At 44.5% G+C, this 24216-nt stretch overlaps 1 protein-coding gene across 2 annotated transcripts in view; it reads left to right on the top strand.

Annotated features, from left to right (window-relative positions):
* Positions 1-24216, top strand: part of ABL1 (ABL proto-oncogene 1, non-receptor tyrosine kinase) — a 77041-nt gene that overhangs the window by 31734 nt on the left and 21091 nt on the right. Inside the window, exons 1-3 of one of the 2 annotated variants that reach the window (XM_085077000.1) lie at positions 12992-13770; positions 22452-22625; positions 23369-23664. In XM_085077000.1, coding sequence (XP_084933126.1) covers positions 13686-13770; positions 22452-22625; positions 23369-23664 — 555 coding nt within the window. In that variant the 5' untranslated portion in view covers positions 12992-13685. Of the gene's footprint in view, positions 1-12991; positions 13771-22451; positions 22626-23368; positions 23665-24216 lie in introns of those variants that run through there. The other variant, XM_085076999.1, reaches the window with a different exon arrangement.

Raw genomic sequence — 24216 nt, 5'->3', positions numbered from 1 at the left:
ATGATACTGTTGGTGTGTTGGTTGTTTTATTTGAAAGCTTTCAGGGATGTGAACCAATGTAGTATTTGGGTGCCTCAAAACCACAGCTGAATTAATCTTCATCCTCCCTTTCTGGAGGGAAAAAGTACACAGTGGCCTAGCAGTGAAGTCAATGTCTTGTGCTTCATATATTCCCTATTGGTTCTGCTTCAGAATTTTCTTATTTACCAGGCCAGCAGAACAAGGCTGCTCCTCATAGCAGAGGTAGTAGAACACAGCAAAAAGTCCTGAAAAATCTCCTCTCCAGACAGGCTCCTTCCCTGCTGGGACAGAGTAGCTTCAGGTGCTGAACTTTGTTGGTTTATCTGAGCAGGGCAGGGTCAGAGGCATCAAAGCAAGCTGGTGCTTTACAGGCAAGATGATCCTCCAGAGTGACTTTTCTGTAAATAAAAGAATGAGTTTGTGGAGAGCCAAGAATGAAGAAAAATGAGAAAAATTAATTTCCCATTCATTAGGGATTTTTGAGCAGGGGCAGCTCAGTCCCTGGGCTCCCTCAGAGCTATTCTGACACTTTATTATCAAGAACATAAAAACATTTTCTGCCTGTGATGTGTATGCACCTCAGTGCTACAGTTCAGCTATTTTATTCAGACCAGGAAAGCTTCATTAGTTCATGTTGATTGAGGAGTGATATGGTCCCCAGCCATCCTAATGCAAATCGATGACTCACTTACATCTTTACAGTTGAATTTAAATTTCTATAAACTTTTAGGCTTAGGCAAGTAATTGCATTACAGTTTTGTGACTTCTGTGAAAAATCTTTTTTTTTTTTTTTTTTTTTTTGCACCTAAGGCTGTATTTCAAACCTGTGACCTCATTCCCATAAAGCAAAGCTATTTCATTACATCATAGCTGTGCAATTTGACTTCTGATAACTGGCATTTACATTTACATTTATGTTGGGTCCATTAAATACTTGTCCACTTAAAGAGCTGGCAGGCATTAACATATTAGCATGTAAATATTAATTTAAAAAAATTAGAAATTGGTATTCTTTTTTGCCTTCCTGCAGGTAGTTTTGTTGAAAACGAAACATAGTTTTCTCTTCCATCATCATCCTTCTTGGTTTCCAGAAAAAATGATTAATGAGCCTTTGCAGCTGCAATATTTGATTGCAGTCTGACTTCACTTGTGATGAATACGGAAATATTTCTGCAGTTAATTGGATGTTATCAAATCCACAGCAGGTGACTAAGACCATACTCAGATGTAGCTGTTCTCCCTCTGTTGCAATGAGCAGGATTTTTGAAGGCAAGTTTCTCTCCGTGACACTTTCCCCCTTTGTATAGTGATTTTCCCCCTTTGTATAGTGATGCCAGTTCACACTTTATATTAAATAAATACTTGAGGAGCTTAGGGTCCAAGATTTGCTCCATTCCCTTTGCTTTGGAGGAGCTTAGTGCCCAGGATTTGCTCCATTCCCTTTGCTTTGAGGCACTGAGGTTCCCCTGCTGCTCTGCTTAAAGTTAAGTTTCAGATAAGTTGGATGGATTTGGGGTGGGAAAGGATCAACATGTGTTTGAAACAGTACAATGTGTCAGTCTCATACAAGATGCCCATTTATAGGCTCCACATAAATGTGGAATATTTTGGCTTAGTATTTATCCTTAGCAATGGCCAACCATCTTTGAATCCCCTTGAATTCCAGCTATAGTGTTCCCTGCTGAAACGACTTAAAACACATATTTGGTGGCTCTGCAGCTTTAAATTGCCTTTTTTTTCCCCCCCTTCTCTGAGCCTCTTCTGTCACCTCTGTTTTGCCAGCAAGTCTTGTGAAAGCAGCATCCCTTGTGATTCAGCTCAAATGACTGTCTGGCAGCAGGACAGGGACCCTCCTGTGGGGAGCAATCCAGGGCCATGGACGGCCAGACCCCCACCCTGAACCCCTCACTGCTTGGGGAGAGGATGCTCTGTGCATGGGATTGAGCAAACCTTCCTCCCAGCATGCCAGACAGGGTTACACCAAGATTAACAGCAATATTTTCTTGGCACCGTCAGCTTGGGAGCCGCGGAGTTAAATTCCTTCCTCAAGCTTTGCCCCCTTGGTAACACCTCCAACACAACTGATTATTCATATTAAAAACAAAAACAACAAAGGGATAATTGCCCAAATTTTGTAAAATGGCTATTTCTGCACATTCAGCCTCAGATGGCGTTTGACCCTTAATACAGATGGTTTCACTTAATGTATTTTGTTTAAACAATCCCTGTTCCTGGAAGTGGTTTCAGAATAGGCTGTTCCTCATTGCTGTTCATGTTTGCTTTTTCTTATGATATTATAAGAAGCTTGAAGAGAGTGGATTGAGAAAAGGGCAGTAATCAGTGTTCACAGGCATTTGTGCAAGCCTTTGTATTTTCCAATTAATACAATGTTGACTCCTCAAGCTTTCAAGACTGAAGTGGTTTGGAGCACTTTTGTCCTCAGGCTGTCGAGCTCACTGTGCTTCTGTTACTCCTCTGTCTGTGCTAAGAGACCCCAGGGAGTCCCAGAACATTTCTGTGGAACAGCTTGTCATCTGGGATACCTGGTTTTCCTCCCAGGACAGGCTTCTTGGTGCTCCAGCACATGAAAACCTCCTTTCTCTGGGATGCAAACAAAGTGTTTCTGTGCAAGGGGAGAAAAAAAATCATCTGTTGAGCTTGGAACTATCTCCTTTTCATGTCTGAAATTAGAATTTCTGCATGTGCAGACGTTTCGCAGGTGGTGCAGGGTGTATTGGTGATGCTGAATAAAAAAAAAAGCTGTGAAAAGCCTCCCTCAAGTTCAGTGTCAGGAGTCTTAAAATCCTGCCCTGTGCCACAGCCACGAGGCAGCCCCACTGGATGGAAAGAATGTGAGTGCCCCTGAAGTGTATGAGAAGTGTGGTTTATAAGCTGGAGGTTGGTGTGTTGGGTGTGTTACTGAATGTTTCACATTCATGTAGTACCACGAGTACCATGGAGAAGTGAGTCAGGTAATTGTTTATCCACAAAGACAGGAGAAATCTAAAGAAGAGTTGGGAATAAAATCGTGGCATGTCTGTTCATATGATGAAGCAGAATAGTTAATTTCCCCTTATTTCTTTATTTTTCCTAAAGGTTTTTTTTTTTTTACTTAAAGTCCAGGCACTGCTTGAAGGATTGATACTGTAGGCAAAAGTGACCCAAACTATCATCAGCACTTTCCAAACAATAACCTGCTAATCCAATGACCTTGTGATGTCCTTTATAAACAGTTCAGGTAGAATTAAAAAATGACAGATCACCTGATTTGTGGAGTTTTTCCTTTTTATAGATGGTGTGTTACGTGGCTTAAAACCCTTTTGTGTCACCCTCTCAATATTCTCTACTGCCATGCAGTCCCCTTGCTTCATCCCCCTTGATTCCAGAGCTGCTGAAGATTTCTAGTCCTGATTCCTTCTATGAATGTTCCTCTGCTTTGAGATTAATTTTGAAATAGGTTCTCCTGGCACCCTAACTGCTGTGTGTGTGGGAGGGAGGGATTAGGGGAACACAGCAGCTCTTTCACCCTCTGAAAATCCTCTGGTCACGCTGGACTTGCAAAGACTGAAGTGAACCAAGAGAAGGGAAGAAATCAGGATGTGTGGCCTAACAAAAACCAGTTAGTTGGGTTTTGCTCTGGGTATTCCCACCTGATGTCATTTCAAGCCAGAACCTTCCTTCTCCTATATGTTCCAGGTTGCTTTTGTTAGTTCACTGTTTTTTGGTCTTTGTTGTTGTAATAACTCAATGCAGCATCTCTAACCTGGCTGGGCAGGCAGAGGAACTTGCATATTGCTGACATGAGACCTCAGTGTGGACTGGCAATCAATGAGAAATAGGGAAAGCTGTGAATTAAATTACAGAGTTGTGGTATCTTCTGTCTGAAACTTCATGGAAGACCCCCAGAATCAGGAGAGGCTTAGAGAGGAGCTGCAGAGGAACTTCTTACTCCAGAAGGTTTCTCACCAAGCTGTATTTTCAGGGAGTGTTGTCTGTATTGCAGCACTGCTGCATATCTGGGTATCTGTCAGCTCTCTAGGAATTTGAGGCATTGCATTCCCGAGATCCAGACTGGAGTGCAGCCAGTTACTCGAGGCTGGATGAAGTATTTCCATCTCAGGTGGCAGCAGGTCTCCCAGCACTGAATAACTCTGTGCTCTATTTGAGGGTCTCTGAATGATTAATGAAATCCATCTATAGCTGGTCCAGTTCTATATTCACATTTATTTCTTTGGGATTTGTTTGTAGCTCTCTCAGCAGGAAAGGTTGGTAAGATTAAGCTGTTTATACAACTTGTCAATACAGATGGTTTGCTCAGTATTTTGAATTAAGAAACAGCTTTGCTGGCCCCCTCATGATGCCAGCACTGTTATTTGTGTGAACACACAGTGAGGAGAGCTCACATTCTTGAACTGGGTCACCACATGGTTCTGTGAGCACCAGTGCCAGAAAAAGGGAGAAAATAGGAAAGGTAGGACCAAGACATTCTGTGTTTAAATGGGGTTAACTGGCTGAGGACCCTTCCTCTGTGGCAGCAGGATCTCTTCCCAACTCATCTCAGTGTTTGCCTGTAGCACCTTCCTGCTTCCTGCCCTGCTGCTCCATTGTGCAAGTTTTCAGAGCAGTCACAGGTGTTTCAGTTTGGTGTTTGTTTGTTTAATCCTTTGTGCATGTCCTCAAGATCCTCTTCTCTCCCTGAACTGTGAAGTGACTCAGCTGAGCCTGACATGAAAGAAGTGTCTAGCTCATCCTTCAGAGCAGAGTGGGATGGCTTGGAGGGTCCCAGTGGTTGTTATTCCTTGGTACTTGGCACTTCTCCCTGTTTTCTGTCTGGTATGCAAGCAGACAGAATCAGCTGTAAGCCTCAGACCACGTGTAATATATCTGTTCTGGGAATGGCTCTGATTAGTGATGGGCAGGTAAAGGGGGAGTGAACAGAAAGGAACTTCTGGGGTTGCTGGAGATCAGTAGCACTGATTTATTTTTTACACCTTCCTTTATCTTTCCACATTTGCTGGGAAAGGCAGAAAACATGGAGGTATTGCACAGTCTTACGCCATTTTCTAAATCTATATTCAGATATGACAAGCATGATTAAGCATACCAAGGAAACTCATCCTGAAAGGGTTTAGTTGAATAACTTTTGCCCCTTATGAATTCAGCATCAGTCTTTTGCTTTGTCTTAATGGTGCAACCTAGGGAATGTTCCCCAGCTTTTGCAAAAAAATCCAAATTAATGCTTATTTCGATGTTGTTTTATGTTTAGGAATTGAAAAAGAGTGTTAAACCTTTGTGAGAGTTCAGTGCTTGAACTGCATCTGTTTATGCTCAGCAGTGCATGAGTAAATTAGAGATCTCTTCCTGCATCCCTGCTCCAGTTGGACCAGGACAGAGGTGTATGTATATTTTTTTCTTTTGCCTTTCTTCATGGTGAAGTAGCTTATTTCTGTCTGAAGTTTCTTCCTGTCAGCCCCAGCCTTCACAGGAAAAAATACTGGTCCTGCCTTTACGTCATAGTCCCAGCAGGACTCTTAAAACTTCTTATATTGTGTCCTGACAACAAAATAAAATGCTGAACTGTTTGGAGGGAACCATTGCTGCAGGCAGTTCTAATTAACTGGAAGCTTTTCCTTTCTGGGAGCATATATTTAATTTCTTACACTGGGAATAATAAGCAATTAGTGCTGTGGAGCACCAGGCACTTACCTGCATATCTGAGGGAGGCTGAGAGTAGATCCTGAGGGTGGATAAATAGTGTAATTCAAATCAAGTGACTGTAGATGGCTTTATATAGTGGTTTTTATGCTTATATGGATGCTTTTTTATTTCTATAGTTACAAAGGGCTTCTACTACTTTCTCAAAATAATATGTATTCCCCTGTGGATGAATTAGTGACGTCTGGAATTCCTGAGCAGAAGGCACTGGGGTTTGGGGGTTTGGGTTGGAGTTTTGAGGGTTTTTTCCTTGGTTTTTTTTTTGTTAAAAAAGAAAAAAAAAAGCCCACACTCATTGCAGTGTCAAAATATCTGTGTGTTGTAAAGGTTTCTGCCCGTCAATACTGATAGTATTCAAAGGCTCTAACTGTCTAGGATTAGATCCCTAGAGAAAAATGATCTCTGCTATTGAATTTATCCTATTCTCCTGTTGCTCTGTATGTGTGTTACTCAACATTTTCTGTGTATCAGTAAATTATGATAATCTTTGCTGAATTCAGTGCTGAAAAAGCTTAGGTGAGTGAGGACAGAAATGATGTGTCACTGGGAAGGGAACCTTTACCAGCCCTGAAATGGCTGTGAAAATGTGAGTACTGCTGCGAGACCTCTTTCATGTGATCAGCTTCAAGGTATTTGTGGATCATTATTTGCTCTGTTCTTTGCTTTTTGCATACTTTGGTGATTCCCACACCTGTGGCAGCAGCAAGTGTGCAGGACACATCCATAAATCCATGCCCTAGCCAAAACTCTCCAGCTGGGAGAGAAAATTCAGCACAACCACTTTGCCTGGGTGGAGAGAGCCAGTGGGAGAAAGGAGTTCCAGCTGGTCCCATCGCTGGAATTCAATAGCTGATGCACAGAAGGTTTTTCCATGTTGGCTGGTGCTCAGGGGCTCAGGACAGGTCGCTGTTCCCGCAGTGGGAATGGTGAGGTGGAGGAATGGATCAGCCAAGTGTTTACAGCCAGCCCTGGATAAACCTCTCCTCCTCCATGTTCCTCCTAGGCCCCGCTGGGTCTCATGCAGCAGTGGTTCAGTAATACTTGTTTTCTTTTCTTCTTCTCCCCTTCCACCCCCTCCTCATGTGTAATTTGATCTCCGAGGCCTGCTCTTCTGCTTTGGCAGATTTTTCAGCTCTTGAATGGAAGAAATTAACCACTTAGTTACTGCCAGGACAAACCCCTGTTCACTGGTCCCTCTGGCTCTTCCTGTGGACGTGCTCAGCCTTACACAAGAAAACCCAAAGAAGTCATCAGCTCTGAGCTCTCTGTTTAACCTCTTCTTTTACCTTTACTTTTTCATCTGCATGTCTTTGCCTTTTCATTTAGAAGAAATACGGAAATGCTCCCACTCAATACTGAGTCAGTATTTGGCAAAGATAATTCTCTAAAATTTATTTGCTGATCCTTTCCAAGCATGTATGTTTTCTGATTGTATCCTGGCTGTCTGTGATCCCTCTCTTCCCTGGGCTGGCAGAAAATGCTGAGCTTCAGCAGGATCCCTAAACTGTTGGAATTCTACCTATTGCACAGAAACTTCCAGTCACTGCTCCCTCTTTTGCAATCTTAATAAACTGCCTGGACAATAGAAGTTCAGTCATTATAGTCATTAGGAATTAATGCGATTTTTGTGTCTTTAAGGTACACTGCTATTTTTTTTCTGATCTGAAAAGCACAAGAAGCTTCTTTTTTTTTTTTTTTCTTCTTTGCCTGCAGATGTTTCAAAAAGCATTCAGTGGAAGAGGCCCAAAACTTTTTCAGTGATGTGTGATGAGCCCCTTTGGACTTGAATTTAACCTTGCAGGCTTCAAATGCTAATGCTCCAAGCAATTCCCTGTGGAGCTCATGACCCGTCTTGTGTTTTTACATGAGTACAGTGAATACAGATCACCGCTGCAGGAATTTAGTAGTTTGTGAAGACAGATCACCACTGAAGGATTTTAGTAGTACCTTCTGCCTTGTTACTACCTTAAAAAAATAAGGATTCTGCTCTGTTGCTTGAAAGGAATTTCAAATAGTTGAACATCCCATCTCTGAAATCCCACCACTTCCCAGCCGCCTCCTTCGCTCATGAAAATTGCAAATAACAAACATCTGTGAAATCAAGGAGAAAAACCAACAAATGCACATGCTTTATTGCAAAATCCTTGGCTTTTCCATTGATGTGTACAGTGGACTTTTTGTAACCTGGCTTTTCTTGGGGCTTTTTTTGTTTTTTTTTTTTTAATTTCTACTTATGAGAGTGGGATTTAGTAAGTTCAAGTACCAGAAGTATTTAATATCTCCCTGTACGTGCAGATACCTCTTCAGCTGAGCTGGATGGTGACTGAAGGAAGGAAAACACTCTTTGCCCTCTGGTGTTAACTTGCCTTTGTTCAAATCCATGTGTGGGTGTTTTTATTTTATTTACAATAATACCTACTGTAGAATGGTCAGAGTAGTAGCAAGAGGCTTTTGTTTTTAACACGCTGGTTTAACTAGCTGTTGTAAACATGTCAGCCAGATCTTGAGAAGAGCTTAAACAGGGAGGTGGAATAATGGTGTCTAAAAATGTTTTGTGTGTGAATTTGAAAAGGAAAGACAGAGGTTTCTACATAAAAAGCTGGAAGAGTGACACTGGCAGCACTGGTTGAGTGGCTCAGGGTTAGGGCAGTGCTGGGGAAAGTTAGGGTGGTGGTTGTGCAAATTTCTGGCTCAAAGGTTCATCTGGACAGAGTGGTAAAACCACTTGAGCCCTGTTTATCTGGGTGTGCATGCTGAATGCCAGTGGTATTATGGATTCCTAAGCTCACCAAATAAGTGGTAGTTGGAGATCCCTCAGTATCCTGGTCGCTTGGGCTTTCTCCTGAGGTATATGAACACACTTGGAGAGTTTTATGGGGCTGATGTAGAGCCTATTCTGTGTGAAAATACCAGCAAGGACTTTTCTCACCCTCTGCTCATTACGTGGCAGATATTACAAATAAATCCCAAGCGTCACTGCCTTCTTGTGTAGTGCTGTCATTGCCAAGTAAGTGGAGAATCCTTGGAGTATCCTGGAAGGCTTGTTATCGCTTGTCTTTTGGAGTAGCTACAAGGTGTCTGAACAGTCACTGCAGACTAAGAGGAGAGAGGAGACAGTTGTTTAAGTCTGAGGTGGCTTTTAACTGGCTGGGTGTGGGATGTGCGTTCACCTCTAACCTTGCCAATCTTGGACTCACCTTCTGTCATGCTTTCTTTGGCAGAAGGAATTTCTCTATCACAACAAAACTCTCATGACTCAATGTGCTCAACTCACTGAAATTGTTATATTCACTGCAAACAGCTCTACAAGACTCCACCAGAGTTTCTGTTCTGCATGTGCCAAGAAGGTAGAGTTTAGTAGCCAGGATTTTAAAGCTGCTAGTCCTCTCTGTCTGATAGATAGCACTGTCTTCCTGAATCTGGTGCTTTGTAGAAGGTACTAAGAGTGGATGAAGTTGTTTAATGGTGGAGGATCTGAAAATCCAAAGGAAAACTGGAATCTGTCAGACAAAGCTGGACTAGCCCCCAGGAAAACAGGCAATGCTGCATTTGCTGTCAGATCAAAGCCCAGCTTTGTTACAGCTGAGCCTGTGGCACATGCTGTGGTCATTCATGGATTTCAACACAGGCTTCTTTGATCATTTGCATATACACATATACACATTTTTTATCAGGTGATGGTGTTGGATGTGTTATTCCACTATGTGAAAGATGCCATCAGAAGAGAGCTGTGTAGGATGCAAGCACTCTGTGGCATGGACCTATTTTTAATCCTAAAGACAGTGACCTATGCATGCCCAAAATCACAATCAATCTTACCACTTACTAAGAAAAATGCATCTCATAAATTACGTGATTCTACGTTTTGTTGCTCCAGAGACAAAAAAACTGTTTTACAGCTGGCACTGAGTGAATCTTTATCACCTGTGGGGAAATTCTCAACTGCATTTATAGAAGAGAAAGATAAGGCACAGGTAACTTAACTGTAAGCAAGAATTTGCTCTTTTTCTGGCACGCTCCTTTACTCCTTTTACTTTAACCACTAGTTTGTGATACTTCTGTTCCAAGTGACTTCTTCCATCCCAAATCAGCTGAATGTGCCTATCAAAAAATGCCCTGACTTTGGGACTTGAAACTCTGTTAACTTTCCATGTTTCAGAAGAGGATTTTAAAACAAAATTAAGCTCAGATTTTAAATGGGTGATGAACACTCAAGCTGCTTTTAATGGTATCGCAACAAAATTCACTCCAGCTGCTAACACGTGGGATCATGCCAAAACTCACTTTCTGTTCATGGAGTCCAGTCCTTTCACTGTGTATGTGATCATTCTCTTTCGGAAAAAAAATCTGTCCTCAAATTCTGGGTAGCATTAAGAAAGTAAAGAATAAATATCTGTCCGCTAGAAGCAGCTCAAACACAAAGGCCCTTGGCTAAATAGGTTTATGCTCTTGTAGGAGCATGAACAATAAAGGCTAATGAATACTGGATTGCATTAATGAGAGCAGAGCCAGCAGGTCGAGGGAAGTGATTATTTCCCTCTTTTTGGCTCTTGTGGAGCCACATCTGGAGCTCCTTCCCCTGCAGCAGATGCTGAGACCCTGGAGGGAGCCTGGCGGGGGCTGGAGCCGGCAGTGCCCCCCAGGGCCGAGGGAGAGAGGGGATGGAAGGAGTCCCAGTGCTTTCATAACCACCCAACTGGTGGCTGGAAAGACTCTTCCCAGAGGTGCACAGCAAAAGGAGGAGAAGCACCACTTAAAACTTGCAATAAGGCAAACGTGGGGAGGTATGAGGGGATAAAAAGTGTTTAACTACCCAGCAGACTTGGTTAAAGTTTAGCTGCACAGAGCCTGGAAGAACCTGATGTAGAGAGATAGCCTCCCTCTGAGCAGGAGCTGGAACTGGAGACCTTCCGAGTCTGCTCCCAACCAAATTATTTTGTCATTCTGCAGCAGAGAGCCCGAGTTGAAGGTTGCATCAGTCACTGTAGTCCAGAAATCTGCACACATTTCATGACTGATCTTGTTCTAAGATGTGTATATGACAAACAAATGTGAGAGGGATTAATAGCTGATAGCAGTTCAGAGTGGCAGAGGTTGTGTGACACTACCAGTATGGCTTTTATTTCTGTATCACCAGTTAATTTCATGGCATTCAGGAAAGGCAGAGGGTATTTGCTCAAAGTATTTACAGCCCCGTTTGCCATGACACAAAAGAGGAAACGTTGAAGGATGATGTTTGTAGCACAGGGACCACACAAGCGTGTCTGCCTGGAAGCATAAAGGGAATTAATTTGTTTATCTACAGAGGAAGTTATCCCGGATAGCTCTTTGTGTTTAACTCTCCAAGTGGATGTGTTTCTCCTACAGTGAGGTTCTTCTGCTAGCGGGTTAATTTAATTTGAGATGAGGCATTCTTCTCCAGGAGTAAGAACCCCAGGAGTTCATCAGAAATGTAATCCGCATTAATTCTGCTGGCACTCATTGTATTAACCTTAATTGTAATGGCTGGGTGGTGTTCATGGGGGGCAGCCTTTGTACTGCCAGGAAATGCTGTGGGGCTTCTGTGTTCCTCCAGCTGCAGGAGAATTGGGATAGGGATGGGGATGCTCGTCACATGGAAAAGAAGTTGTGTGCAAGATGCTTGGTCTGCTCTTAACATCTCGTTTCATCCCAGTTCCCTAAACATGACACTGGGCTGAAGCACGTGAGGACTGAACTCTCCTCCTGTGATTTATGTAACCTTTCTCCTCCAAATATGTGTTCAACTCCTCTTTTTTTCTTTCCCTTTTTTTTCTCTTCCCCCAGTGCAGTGGCAGAAAAGTTCCCTGTTAGGCAGACAAGGAACAAGTAGATAGGTGTTGCTTTCTCTTAAAACTCTGGTGTTTCCATAAAATAGAAATTCTCCAGAAGTCGAGAGAGAATGGGAGAGGGTGGGGAGAATTGTGTTGCTGTCCTCCCAAAGTCCATGCAGGCTGCCAGCGGTGGGGATGGGATCTGGAGCCTCATCTCTTTGCTTGACTGTCTGAATTGAGGAAATGTTGAAATTCTTTACCTGTTTTCTGGTGTATTAAGTGGGAATATCCATGTTCATGTTTTCTGGGAAAAGCATGAAAGTGCTTTGAACAGCACACTGTCCTTACCATTATTTCTTTGCTAGAAATGTCTCTTGTGGTATTTAAAAAAAAAAAAGGCAAATGCTCTTATTGCAGTTCAGTATGGGTTGAGCGATCAAGGATTTTTTTCCCAGCTGTCTTTCATGTGTACACCCCATGGATCAGAAGACTGAGGCAAAGTGATGCTGTAAAATAATGTTTAAAGAGTCTGAGCAATGTTTGCTGTTTCGGAGGCACAGACCTCAGATGCTGGAAGCATGCAGAGTTTCCCCTAAAGTATTCAATGTTTGAAAACGTTGGAGGGCAAGAGAGCACGAGCACTAGTCAGTAACCTTGCCAAAGTAAACTGTCAGATGTGAAGGCAAGTTTTCAGGGACAAAAATGAAGATTTGCTGCTCTGTTGACTCTGCATGTGACACACCAAGGGGCTCCACACATCGTGGTGTGGTTTGTGCTGGGATCAGTTTCCCAGGCCGTTTTCCCCAGGCTCTCTGCTTTGCACCCCTAATGAATTCTGCACCCTTGAGCACTTCTTGCTCCAAGCAGCAAAAGCACCCCAAATTTTGGGAGGTGAAAGGGGAGTTTTGAGTGGAAAAAAAATGCAGTTGTATCCATACCCAATATGCTATCTCCTTTAGAGAGATGTAGGTAGGTAGATGGATAGATAGATGATAGATAGATAGATAGATAGATAGATAGATAGATAGATAGAATGAACATATAATAAAAATGATGGTTTTAAATGGGACACACACAATAATGCCGGAAAACAGTCTATAAAAAATGCATAAGCAGAGAGCATTAATTGGCGTGTAGCCTTGAGAAACATGCAGGGGAAAGGCACAGTTTGCAGGGAAAAAGAATAATAGGTAGTGGGACAGTGAAAACTTTCGGGCCCTTGTGCCAGAGGAGCAGCATCCTGCGTGCCTAACCGCACCGGCCGAAACCTGAGTCCCTGTGCCTGTAATTAGCGCAGAGATGCTAACACAGGATCCCTGGGCAGGAGCCGCAGCTCCCCCGCCGTTTTTCAGCCCGGTTACAAACGGGCATCGCTCTCGGGTCGCTGTCCCGCCGCCGGCGCGGTGTTTGAACAGCGCCTTGACGGGCTGTGAAGTGACGCGCTGTGCAGCCTCCGCCGGGCGCCCGCGGTTAACCGAGCACAAAGCTCCGCCGCGGCAGCGCCGCGCCTTCATCCCGCCTTTTTCCTCTTTCCCCCAAACCTGTTGGTTTCCCCCTCGGCCTCCGCGGCGCTGGGAGAGGCGCAGGCAGGAGGAGGTTAAGGAGCGAGGGCGTTGCTGGCTCCTGATGTCACGGAGGCCGGCGGGGCTGAGGGGCCCTTTGTTGGCAGCGCAGCCCCAGCAGCGCCCGGCGGCTGCCGCGCACGGCCGGCACCGCTCCCTGCCCGACTTGCTTGGCTTCGCTTTTGCCTTCCCTTTCCCCCCTCCTTTTTTTTTTTTTTTTCTTCTATTTTTCCCCTCCCTTCCTCTCTCTCCCGCCAAAAGAGCTGGGAAGGAGGGAAGATGGCTGGAGTGAAGTCCCCGGGAGAGGAGCTGCGGGGCCCCTGCATTTTCCGCCTCTCGGGCTCGCTCCTGTAATGCCTCTCGGAGCGCTGGATTTCGTCGAGTTTCCCTGGATATTTTGTTTCAGGCTTCTCCTGGATATGTTGTTTCAGACTTCTCCTGGACTTTTTTAGACTTTTACCGGATCTTTTTAGACTTTTACCGGATCTTTGTAGACTTTTTTTTTCATTAGACTTCTAACGGATAATTCTAAACAGAAGAAGCTGAAGTGGAGGGGGGGAAGGGAAACCAGACAGCCGAAGCCAAACTCTAACAAATGAAAATGTTGGAGATTTGCTTGAAATTGGTGGGTTGCAAATCGAAGAAGGGGCTTTCCTCCTCCTCCAGCTGCTACCTGGAAGGTGAGTACCAAAGGAGCCAGGGTTGGGACATTCTCCCGGGGGACACAACCCGATCCCATCACCACCACCCCAGGCACGAGTTATCCCTCCATTGCAAGCTGTTGTCCCCCAGGGTTTTGGGGGATTTTGGAGCTGGCCAGGTTCGGGCTGGGCTGTGCCATGCGGGGGTGAAGAACCAAGTGGCGTGTGGAGCCAGGTGCCTTTCATTAATGCATTACAGAGGGAGCGCGGCTCTACCATTTATGGTTGTAAAATGTCAAGTGATCTTATTGCCGAGCCCATAAACAAAACCCTATCTTCAGGCTTTATTTTTTTTTTTTCGGGGGGGAAGATCTCCCTTATTTTGGACGTGAAAAAGCCCAGCTCCAGACTCAAGAAGAAAATTTAGATGAGTCCATCGGTGAAATATTTTCAGCATGCGTTAATATGTAATGTGTTGGTTCATTTTGGTTATTCCCCTACTAAGTTTGCTTTCCGCAGGCATTCGTTTAACTGAATTTTCCTGCATGTTGGCTTTTAAAAAGTGATTTTTGAGTCACACTCGCGGTTACTTGTAGGCAGTGAGATGTTAAACATATGGACTCAACTGGTTAGGATGGAAAGCCTGGGCGACACAGGCACCGTGCTGGGTGGAGGGACTTTGGGCTGAGGTCTTGCTTGGCGTGACCTCAAGCAAGATCTTGGCTTCCCACCCAGTGATGTGGTCCCTCTGTTCAGCCCCTTTGCCACACTCCATCCATGGCTGTGTCCATCCCTCTGCTCCGGGCTCCTTCAACTTCTTTTGTGTTGCTGGATGTTGTTGCAGTGAAAATAATCCTCCTGCCAGGAGGACCGTGCTAACTCATCAAATCAGAGGCACGGAAGGCAGCAGCTGATTTCCAGGGGCCTATCGCAAGTCGCTGTTGCTCAACTCTCAAATATTCGGTGCAGAAACGGCCCTTGGAAATTCATAGGTTAGGAATCTCAAAATCTACAAATGGCTGCTCGTGGCAAACTCACTTGAAGCAAGTTTTTGGATCAAGAGTCTGTGTTTATTGGATACATTCAGTGACTCTGAGGAATTTTCTGTTCTCTAAAAATCAAAGAACAGTTTCCAGAGGACTTTCTTTTGCTTATTTAAAGTTTCAAAAACCAAATGGTGGGCAGATGCATGAGTAATTTTGATGTTTTTATGTGACTGAATTCTTCTCTTAAGTGTACAAAACCTCTGTCTGTGTCCCCTGCCTCTGGTATTGCTCAGGCTGTGTGTTGAGAAGGAGCTCCAAGCTGTGCTGGGCCTCCTGTCTGTGCTGGGGGATCTTTCAACACAGCCCTGGGAGAGCAGGCAGAGCATCTGGGGCCTCATTTCCCTCTGCAGAAATGAATGCTAAAGGATGATGTTACAAGGGTGTTACCCTGACTGTTTTTGCAAGTTTTCTCTTTTGTGTTCATTACAACCACTCCCCCCTCCCCAGTTTGCAATGCAGTTGCATAATAGGATTAGAACATAGTTTGACTTGGCCATATAGGCAGTATGAGTTAAGAACATTGGACACAACTAATATTGTAGTATTTCCACCTTCTGCTTCCCTGAGACTGTGGTTGCGTATTTATTTTTCATGATGGAATGGTAAATGTGTGTTGAAATGACTTTTGAACGATCTCTCATAGTAGCTCAGTCTCACTTCTCAGCTCAGCATGGGGCAAACCCAAAGCCAGCATCAGAGTGGGTGTTAAAAGTGGCAACTGTGGCAACTGCGACCTGAATGTCACACTCAGGACATAGACAGCTCAGGACCCTCATAATTGATTGGGGAATTCCTGGAGAGCAGGGTGAGACACTCATCTGAGGGGGAAAAAGAAAGAGTTTAAAAAAGTAGGATTTTCTGTTACTACTTTCTAAAGCTGAAGGTATTCTTGAGCAGCTTTCTTGTAAACATTACTTAGAGGTTGAAATAGTCATTGAGGACCCCTACAAAAGAATGGTGGTGGCTTGTCCCAAACTCCTGAATTCCAAAAGCACGAGTGAAATCCATTTGCTTGTGTTGCCCTTAAGAATGTAACAAGTTTTTACATATGGATTTGTTATTTTAAGCTTGGCAGATCATGAGAAGGGGACAGGGTTGTGTCAAGGGTCAGAAACTCGGGATCATTGCTCCTGGATCCCTGTGAACAGGCTGTGATGGCCAGTCCATTTCCATGCACATCCCACAGCCTCTCTGAAGCTTCTGAAAGGATTAATGAGATGATGGTGATACCATTGGGAGATTTAACTCTGCTGTTGTTATCTTAGTTGTATGGAAAGCTGAAAGTTTCTTTTCTGTAATAGATTAGGAAGCCTTAAACGTAACTGCTTAAAGGCTGAAAGGTCCATTTGCTGCTTGGAAAATCAGTTGCAGCAAGGAGGATAGATGAAATTTTACTTAATTCCTTATTTTGGTATTCATATGATAACAAACAATTCAGTTCTTGGTTGATGAATAGCATGGGATGCAACAAAATCAAGTCTGTTTTATTTTTAAATGCACTTTTTGGGAATATTGTTCTGAGTCTGGATTTGGTGTAAGGCTGATTTGGTGTCAAGCACATGGGTAGGTGTATGTGTCCTTTGACCAAGTAATCAGAAGTGTGGTTTTCTTTTCATGGTGGTCCCTTCTGAAAGGCTTTTATGCTCTGTTAGTTTGCAGGAATGAGGGTTGTTTGGGGATCTCTGTGTGTGGTGTGGAGGGCTGGCAGGTGCTGTGGCCCATGGCTGTGTGCTGCTGTGCAAGGGCAGACTGTCCTGCTCCCTGAAAAAGCTGAAGTATTTTCATAACTTGATCAAAAATCAGTTCAAACTGCTTCTAGCAATGGCTGAGTTTTCATATTGATGTTTGAGCTGGGCATTTCTTTGCCCTCATTTCTATTCCCACTAGTAAATATTATTTTAAAATGTGACAGATCTGAATTTCTGTCATCTGTTTTCTCCTTTCTGCCTTTGCCAAAGTGAATAATTCCTCACCCACTTCACACCAAGAAAGGGTAAAGAGTAGAAGGGAAGAGGCACAGCAAGTACTGCTGCCAATCTGATCAGGAAAACAGAACGTGTCCATGTCCCAAATAGGGGCTGAAATAGTCTTGCTGCCTTTTTGGGCTTGGCTCTACCACTGAAAGGCAAAAGGCTTGTTTAAAACCTGTCAGTGTTCTCCATGAAGTTTAAAAAAACATTCTGGGGACACTAGTAAAGTCCTTTTGTTTTCTAACTGAAAAGATTCCTGTCCTGCCAGCTGTCAGACTGGCTCTCTCTCTCTCTCTCTCTTTTTTAATTTATTTTTTTTAGTGTCTTGTTACAGCTAGAGTAGACAAGCCTGGGGAGGAGCAGCAGCCTGTAGCCATTGCCTTGTTCCCGGAGAGGGATTTTTTTTAATGCATTTGGGCACGTATTAAGCCAGACCCAAATCAGCAGCACAGCAGCTCATCTGCCCCAGTGTCACTGGGATCAGCAGGCAGGGCTTTGGTCACCCAGTTAGGGAGAGAAAATGCATTAAGCTGGACTTGCTGCGTCCCTTCTGTTTGTTTCCTTTCTTCCTTGGCTATTTTCTGCTCCTTTCCTCGTGGCCTCTCATCTACCACCACTCAGTAGAGTTCTTGCTATTATACACATTTCTGGCTTTGTAGTAGCTTCTTACTCATGTGCTTGTTCTAGTGGTTCTTATTTGTCCCATCTTTATTAAAAAGTCTGGCTGATGGTGCTACCATTTCCCATGGGATGTGGTGAGGAAAGGATTATCATTTCACAGGAAAAGTTGGAACTGTTTTCAGACCTAAAACCTCTCATCCACAGATATGTCAGTCCTTCCCTGAGCACTCTGTGGGGCTGCTTAGTAAAACAAGGGAATATAACAGTAAAACTCGATGATTCTTGCTTGGTGCTTTCTCTGCCCAGGGCTCAGAATCAGGCACACTTCCCTACCTCTGCTCCTTCAGTAAGGAAACAAAACCAAAAGCTATAAAAATGAAGTTGTCAGGAGTACTGAAGTGTCATTGAAGTTCACTTGAATCTGGTTACTCTTTCCCCTTCCTCTCCCAGAAGTTTTTGTCTAAGGTCAGGCAGCAACTTAGTGGCAGATTTCGGAGTAAAGTTCAAATTTGTGCCATACCCACTATTCCACTCCATCCATCTACAACTGTTATTAGCTGGCTGGAGAAGGATGCCTGAGCTCAGGTAGAACCTACAGGCCTGTGTAGGTAAGAGTGAACCTCCAGAAAAGCCCAACAAAACAGCTGGGGAGACTGGCCCAGCTCAGGGGAATGAGGCTGGCTGGGAGAGGCTGGATCAGTTTCTGCACTCCTTCATCTCTGTATATAAATATACAATGTTTAAAAAGTGATATTTATCCTCATGCTGGCTGTAAGAAAGTAGGGTTTCCAGATACCAGCCAAGAGCAGGAGCAACAGCAATTGCCAGTCTTGGGAAGGGTCTGTGGCCCAATCTGTGCAGTGGGTGACAGGAGAGGCTGAGCCTCTGAAGGGATGAGCCTGAAACAAAACGTGAATCTTTTCTTCTTTTTGGAAGGATCTGGTTTGCAGAGTCTTTTATTTTAAATCCATATTCCATCAGGCAAAGGGAATCTGTGAGGGCCACTAAGGAACAGCAGTGGAACAGAGGCAGCTGCTCCATCATATGTGCTCAGACTCAGAACATTTGGAAGTATTAAATGCGTTACTATTCTGCCATTTCTCATAATTTCTTCCAGGGGAAAAGAAGAGTAGGGGGAGTGTAGAGAAAGGAGAAGGCTTAGGTGTCATGTGCTGTGCCTCTAAGGAGATTACTAGATGTGTTCTGCGTTCCCTTGCTCTACAAATCTTGTGGAAAAAATGCCAGCACAGTTTGTTAGCCCACAGGATGTTTGTTTTGTAGGGAGACAGGAGGTCTCCTCCTTCCCTTGGGACTGCCTCACAGTCAGCTATGGAGGAGCCGAGTGTAATTCTGTGCTCCTGACTGTTTTCCAACCCTTCCCTTAACATTTTCAAGGAAATTTGCTTGTGTTGATCTACACCAGAATTGTTCATATCTGAGAACTTCTCACACAGCCCCTAACAATGATTCATGGCTTTGTATAAACTGTAATGAGCAGGAGATAGTTACACTTACAAAACCTTTTAGTGTGCAAACATAAATACCTTCTGGTAAAAACTTAATTTAGGGGGGAAATGATGACATTCTTATTGCTAATGCCTCAAAATACAAGCTGCTATTGCCTTTTTTCAAAGTCTGCATTGCTTTAATTAACAGTCATCATGTAGTTGGTGTTAGTGAGGAACTGAATTACAGTGCTGCGTTAGGACTCCTATCAGGAATCCAGGTGTTACCCAGAGCACGGTATGATCAGAGTAATAAATTGCAGCCTTGCTGGGATGCAGCACAAGACAAAGTGGATATGTGGAAGGAACAACGGCGCAGCGATAACAGATTGAATTACGCTCGCTTCCTGCCTCATCACCGTGCCAGGATGGCCTCCTGTAGGTACAGCAGCCAGGCTGATTTATTAGGAGGAATCTGGCCCACTGAAGATCTCAGCAGTGCTGTAAAATTGTAGTTAAAACCAGCAGTAGGAGGTGAAGAAGCAGTAGTGTGTTGAAAAAGACCCTCAATATGTAGGAGCAGCAATGTCCAATTCCTGCTCTGAAGGACTGGAATGTCTGGGCAGATTTACTGGAGAATTGCTCAGAGGGATAAATGCTGCTGACAGCCGGCTGTACGTGGCTCCCAGATGGACATGTCCTGTCTGCTTCTCTCGCTTCATGGGTTTGTGTCCTCAGTCTGCTGACAGTCTCCTGTTGGGGCCCAGACCTTTAAAAGTGTGTTTTGTCACGGTCTATCAAGCTTCTGCTACACTCGGGTCACCACAATTCTGCTCTTTCCTTTATGCTCTTCTCCATGTTGACTCAGGGCCTCATCCTGCCTTTCTGGACTCTTCAAGCTTCATTCACCACCTTCCCCACCCCAGTTCTTTGTTTGGGGTTCCTGCCTTCTGGAAAAACCAGCTCTACTCAGCCCAGGAGCTGGGTCTGGCATCTCCCCACCATGCTCTCCTGCATGGCATGTTCACACACAGCCTGCACCTCTGTTGGGGTGCCTGTGGCTGCACAGTGGGGTCAAACTGGGGGAGACAGAGGGAATGAGCATCCTCTGAATTCACTGGGGGACCAGTATGATTTTCCAGCGTAGGGAATTCTTGTGTATATTTAACAGCTCTTGCTCTTGCCGGTCCTTGGGTTTGCAGGCGTTATCACTGAGTCAGAGTCTGTAGGAATGTCATCGAGCAAAACCAGCCTTCCCCAGCTCCTGTACCACAGCTTGTGGGTGTTGCTGGCGGCTGGCACGGTGTTGTCTCACAGCTGAATCGTAGCACATACCTTGGCATCTGTGTGCAATGAGTCAGTCCCAGCCTCGCCGCGGCCTGGGCACGAGGGAGGGATTCTTGTGGAGCGCTTGGCTTTGCTCCCACATCGCCGTCCTCCGCTGGACTGCGATCTCACTAGAGCTGGAGGGGAGCCTGCCTTGGATTTCCTGCCTTCCTGTCGAATCAGTGCCCCGTGTGGGAGGCATTTCCCTTCCTAACGGAGGTTATGGTCCATCCCATGGAGCAGCATGTGCTGGTTTGTCCTGTGTTGTCACAGCATTGCTCCTCGCCCAGGCTGTGTGTCTGTCACTTGCAGCTCTCTGCCGTCTGTCTGTTCCAGGTGTTTACTGATGGTGTAACTCCTTGGAGTATCTCCAGTCACTGCAGTGCCCTGTGTTTGATAAGGGAGCTTAATGGGCCTGACAGGATCAAAGCGTTCTCATGGTAAAATGATTATAGCCTAATTTCTGAAAGGGGATTTTCTGTTTCTTTTCTCATTGTTCCTCTGGAGGGAAACCCAGGCTATTAAAATAGATTCTCCTGCAGGACACAGGAAGAGGAAGCAAGGATGTCAAGGTGCATTAAAATAACCACCCAGCACACCACCACTTTTTCTGACTGTGGAATCATTTAGAAAGTGGAATTATTTCACTTCTGATTCACTATGGAAATATATCTCCCTGCAGATACTGTTTGGCTAGGAAAACAGGCCCAGCAGTGTCTGTATTTGCTATTTTGTTCACATACATCATATACGTTTTCCAAAGAATACAGTAGTACTTATGTACATAAATAACCACCCAGAGAGCCTTTGCCAGAGATCACCTGACCGACATATCGAGGACACCAGATTGTCTGTGGGTAAACAGTGGCCACGACTATTATTCACACTGTCACCACCAAAGATAATAGAAAGATAATATTAGAAAATAATGTGTATTGTTAGGATTTGTAGGGTTGAATTTTGGGGAGTTAGTGGGGATTTTTTTTAGCATTTCCCCAGTGGTAACGTATTTTGGACATGTCCCAATCCACACTTAACTTCCATGCCTTTTCTGGTGTCAGTTGCATCAGTTCTTCACTGGTTTGCTGGCACAGCTTATACTGGATTTCCAGGCCAAACAAACAGTAGTGTTAGAACCATATTTTGGTTCACACTTGGCCTGGGATTTCTGTGTCCAAAGCCCTGCCTGGCAGAGGGTTGGTTCAGCAGGCAGGGGCTGATGCTGTGTAATGAAGGGCAGTTTTGTGGCACAAGGGGCTGATGTGACAGTGCCATGTTTCCTGTCCCCAGAGCCGCACTGACGCAATGGTTTGTGTGCAGCGCTGTGACCTCGCTCAACAAACTCGTCCAGATGGAAAATGACCCTTCAAAAAACAAGAGTTTCACAACTTATTCTCCTGGCTCTGTGCCGGCGCAGTCAGGCATGGCGCTGCCAGCACATCTGGGGGTGGTGTGTTGAAGAGTGAGGGGCACAATTATCTGGAGCATCTCTGCTCTAAACTCTTCAATCATGCTCCAAAGGGAAGGACTTGCAGGAATAACTGCAATAAATTCTCTCATGTACTTGGACTTGCCTGGTACTTACTGAATATTACATGCCTAATGTGCTGCAGGGTACAAAAAACTTTGGAGGTTGGTTTTTACTCACCTGTAAAGCTCAGTTTTCAGGAATCTCTGTATTTTTATGTGTCTCAGGGTTGCTAAAAATGTAGAAGTATGCTCAACACTGCTCTGATTTCAGAGAGATGGGCAGGAGAGAGGGCAGCAAAAAAGGCACTGCCTTGTCCTCAAATAAGAAGAGAAATTATTAAAAATACTGTGAAGAACAGAAAGACCTAACTCCTTCTTAAATACCACATCTTATAAATCTCTCTCTGCTTGGCTCACTGTGCTGCACGTTCTGGCCATTTCATTTATAGGATAATTAAGGGATTTACCTTTTAAAGGTCTTGGGTTTGTTTTCAAATCTAACCATTCCAGCAGCTAGGTGTGAGCCAAAGGATTTACAGGCAGCAAACAGCCTACGTGAGCTGCATTTGCTGAAGGGACGGAGAGAGGCTTTCCCTGTCCTGTATGTCCCGGGAGGCAGGAGTTGGGGACTCTGGGAAGGCTGGGGACAGCTCTGGAAGAAGAGTGTGCTGCCCATGTGGCAGGAGATCTGCATTAAGGCGCTGTCCATATCTGTCCTCTGACGCACGAGGAGCACACGTGTCATGAAACAATGCAACTTAGAAAGTCAGAGTGCGTGGGTTGGCCAGATGGCTTTTATCAGCCAAAATGAACCTGCTTTTTCCTTTCTCTTTCTCCTCCAGAAGCCCTTCAGAGACCTGTAGTGTCAGACTTTGAGCCGCAGGGTCTGAGTGAAGCAGCTCGCTGGAACTCCAAGGAAAACCTTCTGTCCTGTCCTAGTGAAAATGACCCCCATCTCTTTGTTGCACTCTATGATTTTGTGGCGAGTGGGGACAACACTCTCAGCATAACTAAAGGTAAGGTCACTGGCCAGAATTCCACTGGGAGTGTGGGAGAAGGTGTAGGATGGAAAGTCGCTGTGAAATAATTAGGTTATACACCAAACCCTGTGGAATTTTTTTTACTGTGGGAAATCATCTTAAACAAATACAAATATTTCACAAAGTCATAAACTTTTTAAAGGTTGTAACTGTATTTTTCTATTGCATTGGGCAAGAAACTGTTTGTCAAATCTAAAATCTCCATTATGAGCAAGAATTTGAACAGAGAAATTAAACTAAGCTGATTTTGGAAGCTGGCCTGTATTTTCACAGTTCTCCAAAACACAGTCCCTGTATGAAAAATGACTGTGCAGATATAAGGACCAGAAGGATTGAGTAAGAAAACACTCTATGTTCTCCAAGTCACATCTACTTACCTTCCTAATTGAAATGATTTTTTTTAATTGTTTATCCACTCCAGTTCTTCCCTAGCTCTATCAAGCCAACTCAGTTCAAATAAAACTTGCTGGATTCATTTTTTTAAACTCAAGCAGTGTTGGAGCTGGTGCAGAACTGCAGGAGAGCCTAAAAATCTGAAGCATGTGACTTTATTTGGCTCGGAGAGGTCCACTCAAGCTTGAAGAGAAACACATGCTCCCTGCTGAGTCAGATCCCTCTCCTTACAGGAGACTATTTAATGATCTGTTAGCCAGAAAGAACCTATCTCTGTGCTCAGCTCTGAGGCTTGCCATGCCTAAACACATTTTCTTTTCCCCAAGGTGAGAAGCTCCGTGTGCTGGGCTACAATCACAATGGGGAGTGGTGCGAGGCGCAGACCAAGAACGGGCAGGGCTGGGTCCCCAGCAACTACATCACCCCTGTGAACAGCTTGGAGAAGCATTCCTGGTACCATGGGCCAGTGTCACGGAATGCTGCTGAGTACCTCCTGAGCAGTGGCATCAACGGCAGCTTCCTGGTGCGGGAGAGTGAGAGCAGCCCTGGCCAGAGATCCATCTCCCTGCGCTACGAGGGAAGGGTCTACCACTACAGGATCAACACTGCCTCAGATGGCAAGGTAGGCTCCAGGCTGGCCAAACCTTGCTGGGATGCTTTGATCTGCACAAGGTTGAGTGGTAGCAATGGAACTGAGCAGTTCTGAGCCCTGGTCACAGGGCTTGTCATCAGTACTTAAAATAAACTGTGAGATTCTGACGTGTCTGGGACAAAACAGTTTTGTTCCTTTAGCAAACTGTATAATACAGCTCAGCAGTGGAACATTTTGAGGTAGAAAATACTAGAATTGCATCAGAGCAGAATCTAATAGATCATTAATAAGAGATTCTGAGAATTCTTGTCCCTTATGGTCAAAAAATAATCTCTCTGTCTGCCAAATCAGAAAAGTCAGTGCCTGTTGCAGATAATCCTGTAAATATTAGGGACAGAATGCTTTCTGAGCTATTCTGCGGTATTTTTAACTACTGTTTTGATTTCTCTACAGTATTTCAGCGTGATCATTGGAGACGGGTAGGCACTTTCACTTTTATATGGGCTTTGTCCCCAGTTCCTTCATTTTTTCCCTAGATTGTTGTGTGCTGTAGCAGTGTTGCAATGCCGTGCTTTGTGGATG

This window comes from Lichenostomus cassidix, chromosome 17 (assembly GCF_008360975.1).
Source record: "Lichenostomus cassidix isolate B80296 chromosome 17, HeHo_3.0, whole genome shotgun sequence".
NCBI lineage: Eukaryota > Metazoa > Chordata > Aves > Passeriformes > Meliphagidae > Lichenostomus > Lichenostomus cassidix.
Note: the sequence above shows the minus strand (reverse complement) of the source record. Positions and strands in the feature narration are given on the sequence as shown.